Source organism: Pocillopora damicornis, chromosome 9 (assembly GCF_964200805.1).
Source record: "Pocillopora damicornis chromosome 9, jaPocDami1.2, whole genome shotgun sequence".
Taxonomy (NCBI): Eukaryota; Metazoa; Cnidaria; class Anthozoa; order Scleractinia; family Pocilloporidae; genus Pocillopora; species Pocillopora damicornis.
Genome location: NC_142678.1, coordinates 2,229,348 through 2,237,169, shown reverse-complemented (window position 1 = coordinate 2,237,169; position 7,822 = coordinate 2,229,348). Strand labels below are relative to the sequence as shown.

At 40.4% G+C, this 7,822-nt stretch overlaps 1 protein-coding gene and 1 long non-coding RNA gene across 2 annotated transcripts; one reads left to right on the top strand and one right to left on the bottom strand.

Moving 5' to 3' along the window:
* Positions 1–3,597: 3,597 nt before the first annotated feature.
* On the top strand, positions 3,598–5,096 carry LOC149039611 (uncharacterized). Its single transcript, XR_016179654.1, has 2 exons — positions 3,598–4,636; positions 4,957–5,096. It is a non-coding gene; the product is annotated as an uncharacterized LOC149039611 (long non-coding RNA).
* A 220-nt stretch (positions 5,097–5,316) lies between these two features.
* Positions 5,317–7,750, bottom strand: LOC149039610 (uncharacterized). The gene is made up of 5 exons (XM_089183156.1): positions 7,514–7,750; positions 7,044–7,106; positions 6,656–6,751; positions 5,738–5,907; positions 5,317–5,340 (listed from the first exon to the last, which is right to left on the bottom strand). The coding sequence occupies exons 1-5, from the start codon at positions 7,635–7,637 to the stop codon at positions 5,317–5,319; spliced, it is 477 nt and encodes a 158-aa protein (XP_089039282.1). The 5' UTR covers positions 7,638–7,750.
* Between the last annotated feature and the right edge of the window lie 72 nt (positions 7,751–7,822).

The window sequence follows — 7,822 nt, the reverse complement described above, 5'->3', positions numbered from 1 at the left end:
GTTAAGTTCTTCCCAGTGCGAGAATTCTAAAATAGGATAGAAAACCCACAAATCTTCTGTCTGTATCGAGTCCTATTAGAATGCGAGACTTGAGGCAAATCTTACCGAACATGTGCACTTTCTGTGAGTGCCCAATAGAGTACGAGACTTGAAGTCAATCTTACTTGACATGCACGTTTTCTGTGCGTTCCGAATAAAGAATAAGACTTGTAGGCAACCTTAACTGACATGTGCGTTTTCTGAACACACCGAGTAGTGTGACAAGTCATTCTCACTTGACACGAGACTTGAAGTCAGTCTTACTTAGCATCTGCATTTTCTGTGCGTGCCGTGTAGATTTCGAAACTTCTAATCAATCCCCCTTAACATGAGCGTTTTCTGTGCGCACCGGACATAATGCGAAACTTGAGACAATCTTACTTGACATGTGCGTTTCTGTGCGTGACGAATAGAGTACGAGTGTTGTAGTCAATCACACTTGACATGTGCGTTTTGAGCGTGCCGAGTAGAGGCTAAGTAAGAGACTTATAGTCAATCTCACTAGTGTTATAAGGAATTACTGTTGTAAATATAAGCTTCTAGAAGTCTCCAGACTCCTAAATAATACCTGACATGTACGTTTTTTTTGCGTGCCGAATAGAGTACGAGTCAGTGTTGAAGTCAATCTCGCTCGACATGTGCGTTTTCTGTGCGCGTCGAATATAGTGCGCGACTTGAGGCAATCTTGCTTGACATACAGGTTCTGTGCGTGTCGAATAGAGTGCGAGACTTGAAGTCTCGCTTTCTTGACATATGCGTTTCTGTGAGAGCCGAATAGGGTGCGAAACTTGAGGCAACTTTATTTATCATAGGCGAATGAGCGAATAGCTCGATTAAATGCAAATGTGCCATGTGTCTCTTCCACCCATCCCACCCCAGGGGAGGACATCCACCACACAGTAATCTCGTGCGTGGGAAATTAACGTCTCCTACCCCAACCCTGCAGGAGACGAGGCCTACGGTTTTACGTCCTATCCGAGAAGACGAAGCAATGTGAGTGAAGCGTCTTACTTAAGGACACAACGTCATGCCCAGCCAGGACTTGAACCCGGGCTATCGGACCCAGAGTCCAGCACACTGACCACTGGACTACTCACGCCTCACCGACATATGCTTTTTCTGAGCGTACCGAATAGAGTGCGGGACTTGAAATCAACTTTGCTTGACATGAGTGTTTTCTGTGCGTGCTGAATAGAGTGTAAATTATGAGGCAATCGTACTTGACATATGCGTTCATCTCAGAGTGCTTTAAATAGCGTGCGAGACTTGAAGTCAATCTTATTTGACATATTTCTGAGCTTGCCGAATAGTGTGAGACTTGAAATAGACTTACTTGATATGTGCGTTTTCTGTGCCTGCCAAATGGTGTGCAAGACCTAAGTCAGTCTTACTTAACATGTGTGTTTTCTGAGCGTGCCGAATAGAATGTGAGACTTAAAGTCAGTCTTACTTGACATATACGTTTCCTGTGCGTGTTGAATAGAGTGCGAGATCAGCAGTTAGTTCTAATGACTGGAAGGTGTGGTGTGAGTTTCTCTTCAAACACCAAAACCAACTCTTTTGGAAGAGCAAGTCTTATAAGCTCAGATATGGGGCAAACCAAGACTCCGCAGAAAGGTTTCTACTTGGAATACCAAACAAAGATGTGGTGTTAATTGCAAATAGGACCCGAGTAAGTGGCAGTAGAAATATATTTCGTTGTTCATGTTACTTAGGTTAGGTTAAGTTAAGTACGTTAGTAGTTGTGTATCTAGCGAAAAGTTTGTTCTCGTTCTTTTTAAAACGTTGTTCTTTGCTTAAACACAACAAAAGAGCGTTGGGATATTTGTTCGCCGCATAGAAAGAAATCGAACGTCCGGTTAAGCCAATAATTTTCCTTTTACAGAAATATTTTGGCAGGTGCTCGTCGAGGAAGCGATAAGTTCCTATTCATGGAACAGGAAAGCAGTGACTGTGATATAACTATGGGTAAAGCGCTACGTGAGGACAAGGTGTTATACACCGTTTACTTGGAAAAAAAATGGAATGAGCTGCTTCCAAAACTAAAACATCCATTCGAGGCAGTTAAAAAAGTGAGACGTAGATTCGAATATCATATCAAATGAAGAGATTTGTGGAGGCAACGTCCCTTTCCTGGCGATGGTATTTCTGAAGATATGGTCGCGGTGATACTCGCAGTATAGCGGAAAATAAATATCAGGAAATTATTGAGGAGCGTGCATGCACTCTTCTGGCATCCTGATAAGTTCCTTACTCGTTTTGACAAAAACATGCGAAGAGGATCGCCCGTAGATAACTGACAGGATTCTCATTATATCTAAAAAGTTCAAGTCAGTCCTGTGAGGGGAACGATATGAATTGTTGTTGCGTGGAAAAGTCATCAGAATCCCGATATCGTACAGTATTAACCAAAACGAAATCGTTGGCAGGTTTCTTTTAGGTTCGCAAGTAGTTTCTTTATCGGCTATCACGTTCTTCACCAATTCAAACGTTTGGGGTCGTTTGTCAACTTTGGAGAATAGTACTATGTAAGCTTTTCCTAACTGTCGTATTATCGTATTTATTCTAATAAACGCTGCCCTCGAATAAACGTAGCCCTCGAATAAACGCCGCATTTTAGAGCAGAAATATTAATAAACGCCACCCTCAAATTAACACCGTATCATCACGCGATTCGAATAATAGGCTAAAAAGCACATATCATTGCTTCGATCACAGTTGGAAAATGCGTGTGAACTAGACACAAATCCTTTTGAATGTACCAGTTCTGATATCGCGAAAGCATATCCAACAGTAAAAATTTTTTTGGGATCACTTTCTACAGGAGCTTAGACACCAGGCTCAATTAGGTAACCAACCCTTCTGACGATTTTTTAACAATTCTACACTCACCTCCCCCGACTGGTTGAAGTGCGATTGGAGGGGGACAGGGAAGGGAACATTTTTGTTACTTGCGCGAGAAAAAAAAAATGGTAAGTTTGGGTTTCAATTTCCCAAGATGAAAAGGACACACCAACTTTTGTCACAGGTTTCTGGGTTCAAAATTACAAACCAGAAAAATGCTTTGGCATGCAATTCACATTGGAAAGATGCTTAAGCACTGTGATCTAGAGTTATTTTTCTACAGTATTTGATTGTGGTCATGCACATCAAGTGTGATGACCTATACCCCTTGCCAACAATGGTATTGTCAGCTTTTGTTTGGATTGTAGGCTGGTTTTAGGACAAATATGAATATTTTGATTGAAAACCAATCTGAAATATTACAAATAACAACAGGCAATGGTGTGACCCCAGCTAATATCTCAAATGTGAGTCACACTGAAACAGAGATTATTTTCTCTGTGATGCAATGCTTTAAGCACCAGGCCACCCTCTTATAGAGAAACCATTTTGTTTTTTCCTGCTCAAGGACCAGTAAATGGACCTGAAGGAATTCAAGAAGCTCTTCAGGGAAATGCTGAGTTAGCAGACCAGCCAAGACAAGAAGAAGCAGCAAATGGTATGGACCTGCTATTTCTGAAGGATATTTTTATTGAATTTTCAATTTTTATGGCTCAGCTTAATGTAGAATGGTACAGCGTACACACATATGGTGTAGCGCTGCGGGAAATGGCTCAGCGTAATGTCGAATGGTACAGCGTACATAAAAACAGTGTAGCGTTGTGTGAAATGGCTCAGCGTAATGTCGAATGGTACAGCGTACATGCAAACAGTGTAGCGTTGCGTGAAATGGCTTAGAGTAATGTCGAATGGTACAGCGTACATACAAACAGTGTAGCGTTACGTGAAGTGGCTTAGCGTAATGTCGAATGGCACAGCGTACACACAAATGGTGTAGCGTTGCGTGAAATAGCTCAGCGTAATGTAGAATGTTACAGCGTAGACACAAATAGTGTAGCGTTAGGTCGAATAGCTTTGCAAAACATCAGACGCTCTATCTGAACATTAAATTGCTTAGTATTACTTGAAATATTTCGATGTTGTGGCGAATCGTCGTGGCGTGACGTGAAGGCTATGCCATTCCTTTATTAGCTATGCTATCCTGCAGCTGATCCTTAAGCCATCTTTGTATTTGCTGATCTATACGACATCCTTGTATTTTTGGTGGTGACGGCCGCCAAGGCATCTCGCCGAAACTACCAAAAATACAAACCGCAAATGGAACAGCGATCTGCTGGGAGCATGACGTCATCGAATGTGAAGACTGACGCGAAACCATTACATGGCGTAGTATAGTCTTCACTTCGCTTTGCCGTAAAGCAGAGCCAATTTGGTAAGTTTCTCCTCTTTTTTCACTGCTGATATTGCACTTATTCGTTGTCGTTCATGAAAGCGTCAATTAAAATAGCAACGAGACTGAATTCTACCACGATTTGCCGGCCTCCCGGTTTACCACAGTTTGCACGCGTTGGTGGGCCTGAACATGTTTATAGTATTAAGTAGTGTTATGACGTGCATTAAATGTCAATTGTCGAGCTCTCTTTTCTTTCTCCGACTCACGCTTACTTTTCAATGAGAGTCCAACTTCAACGGCTCTTTGAACATTGGAGGAGTACGTGAGAAGTTGAATATTGTGTGTGCCCTGGACGCCATGGTAAGAAAACTGCTATCCTTGATCTGTTTTGACATTTTTCGATCAAAGTGATATCGGAATGCTTTAATTGGTGTGCCGGACGATAAGAGTAAGCTAAGAGAAGACATATTTATTATTTTAAAAAGGTGTACATTATATTGCTTTGTTTATTAATTTTTTTCCTGGGTGCAGTGATAGTAAAAGTAATGCACCGTATTAAACTCAACTATTATTAAAATGTGCATTAAATGTCTATTGCCGAGCTCTCATTTCTTTTCTTTTCTGACTTGCGCTTACTTTTCAAAGGAAGTTTAACTTCAACGGTTCTTTGAACATTGCAGGAGTACGTGAGAAGTTGGATTTTGTGTGTGCCCTGGACGCCATGGTCACGCAACTCTAGTCAATATATCCAGTGTGTACTGAACTCAGTCTGTAGCAATAATAATAATAATAAAAATAATAATAATAATAATAATAATAATCACAAAAATTAATAGTTGAGGTACAGAAATGTAAAAATAAATAAAAATGTAAATAAATACGTCTACCGAAACAAACGACGAAACAGCAAGATGTCCTGTCAATTGTCTGAATTATGCAATAGTTTATATTCAGCAAGTTGCGACTGTAACAGATCGAGCGGTAAAACTCGACCTAGAGTTGGACAATTACCTACAACTACGTGCATTACGGTGTCCGCACTAGTCTTCCTTAATACGTGATGACTACGGAATGGGAAAGAGCACAGGGAAGATAAGTATGTATGCGCGCAAAACCAACTCAGAAAAAATATTACTCTGGCAAAAACTATTTTGGAACGCGAAAAAAACCCTTCAACTGTTTCCGGTCCAGACATGAAATCTACGTTTGATTTGTGTGTACGCTGTACCATTCGACATTATGCTAAGCCACTTCACGCAACGCTACACTGTTTGTATGTACGCTGTACCATTCGACATTACTCTAAGCCATTTCACGCAACGCTACACTGTTTGCATGTACGCTGTACCATTCGACATTACGCTGAGCCATTTCACACAACGCTACACTGTTTTTATGTACGCTGTACCATTCGACATTACGCTGAGCCATTTCCCGCAGCGCTACACCATATGTGTGTACACTGTACCATTCTACATTAAGCTGAGCCATAAAAATTGAAAATTCAATAAAAATATCCTTCAGAAATAGCAGGTCCATACCATTTGCTGCTTCTTCTTGTCTTGGCTGGTCTGCTAACTCAGCATTTCCCTGAAGAGCTTCTTGAATTCCTTCAGGTCCATTTACTGGTCCTTGAGCAGGAAAAAACAAAATGGTTTCTCTATAAGAGGGTGGCCTGGTGCTTAAAGCATTACATCACAGAGAAAATAATCTCTGTTTCAGTGTGACTCACATTTGAGATATTAGCTGGGGTCACACCATTGCCTGTTGTTATTTGTAATATTTCAGATTGGTTTTCAATCAAAATATTCATATTTGTCCTAAAACTAGCCTAAAATCCAAACAAAAGCTGACAATACCATTGTTGGCAAGGGGTATGGGTCATCACACTTGATGTGCATGACCACAATCAAATACTGTAGAAAAATAACTCTAGATCACAGTGCTTAAGCATCTTTCCAATGTGAATTGCATGCCAAAGCATTTTTCTGGTTTGTAATTTTAACACCCAGAAACCTGTGACAAAAGTTGGTGTGTCCTTTTCATCATGGGAAATTGAAACCCAAGATAAATTTTACCACAGGAGAATTTAACTAGTTTTCCTTTGGTAACTCAATTTCCTAATGGTAAAAGCCAGTATTGTGACAACAGCTACTGGGGATTGAAGCCAAGGTAAATACAATTGGTGCTAGTAGCTCCATGGGGATTCATTCAGGGCTACAGGCACTTGTTGTGAACAACAACAATAAGATGCTTAGAAAATACAATGCATACATCCTTCAGAAATAGCGGGTCCACGTCAGGATTTTTTGTCTAACCTATCCCATTTGTAACCTGCCTCACCAAATAAATTGTGTATGTATGTAGGTATGTATGTACCATTTCCTGCTTCTTCTTGTCCTAGCTGGTCTGCAAACTCAACAGTTTCCTGTACTTTGAGTTCCCTTGGTATCATTCTTCTTTGAGGAAATTGTTCTAAAAAACAAAATGGTTTCTTGTTGAGAGGGTGACCTGATGGTTAGAGCATTGCATTACAGAGAAAATGGTTTACAGAGAAAATATCTGTACAACAATAAATTCCATTGGAGGCATTGGGGTTGAAGCCAATACCTCCAGTAGCTTCATACTGGTCTATTCGTAGCTTCATAGCTGTCCATTCAGGGCAATAAGGAGCATGCAAAAAGGAATGCACTTTGAGAATCCATGCCTTCCTTACTTTACCATTTGAAAGGATGTACCGGTAACACACAAATGAAAAATGATTTACCTTGCTCTTGTAATCCATGTGGGTGATAGGCTAACATTGGTCCTCGATCTATCCAATGAATACCTGACAATTATTTCACAATATTAAGTTTACTACATCCATAATTAAGTTAGCTACATCCACTTTATGTTGTTACTAAGATGAATATATCCTTCAGAAATAGCTTCTGTGAAGATATCTTGAGAAAACGGACCAACTCGCCAACGCCAACGCCAACTTGCCGTCGTATAAAATCAAGTAGAGACGTTGGCAAGACGTTGGCAAGTTGGTCGTCAATCCAATACAACCTATTAGAAGTTAAACATACAGAAAATTAAACGATATTTAGTAAAAAAACACTGGTGAACATTGGTGAACTTCTAACAGAAGCTTAAACATTGGTGAACATTGGTGAACATCACCAATGACTACATCCGCTTCAGACACGAATGAGTTATTGTGTGTTAGTATGTGTGTATGTATGTATATACCATTTGCTGCTGCTTCTGGTCTTGGCCGGTCTGCTAACTCAGCATTTATTGGTCCTTGAGCAGGAAAAAACAAAATGGTTTCTCTATAAGAGGGTGGCCTGGTGCTTAAAGCATGGTGATTCATTCAGTGCTACAGGCAGCAAGCAAAAAGGAAGGTACTCTAAAAATCCATATCTTCTTAAAATCATAATTCAAAATAATATATGATCAAACCTCCAGTATCCGGAGTCATGGGAACTGGGCCCCTTACCAAACCCGGTGATATGGGCCATATACGGTCCAAGTATGGAAATGGTATGGCATAAACTA

What these genes read in the sequence shown, in the direction of transcription:
- LOC149039610 (XM_089183156.1), bottom strand. Translation starts at nt 7,637, where the DNA reads ATGAATCACCATGCTTTAAGCACCAGGCCACCCTCTTATAGAGAAACC. An exon ending in ACATGGATTACAAGAGCAAG is followed by an intron (nt 6,752 to 7,043) that starts GTAAATCATTTT and finishes TTTGTTTTTTAG; the next exon opens with AACAATTTCCTCAAAGAAGA. An exon ending in TTAATGTAGAATGGTACAGT is followed by an intron (nt 5,341 to 5,737) that starts GTACACACATAT and finishes CCCATTCCGTAG; the next exon opens with TCATCACGTATTAAGGAAGA.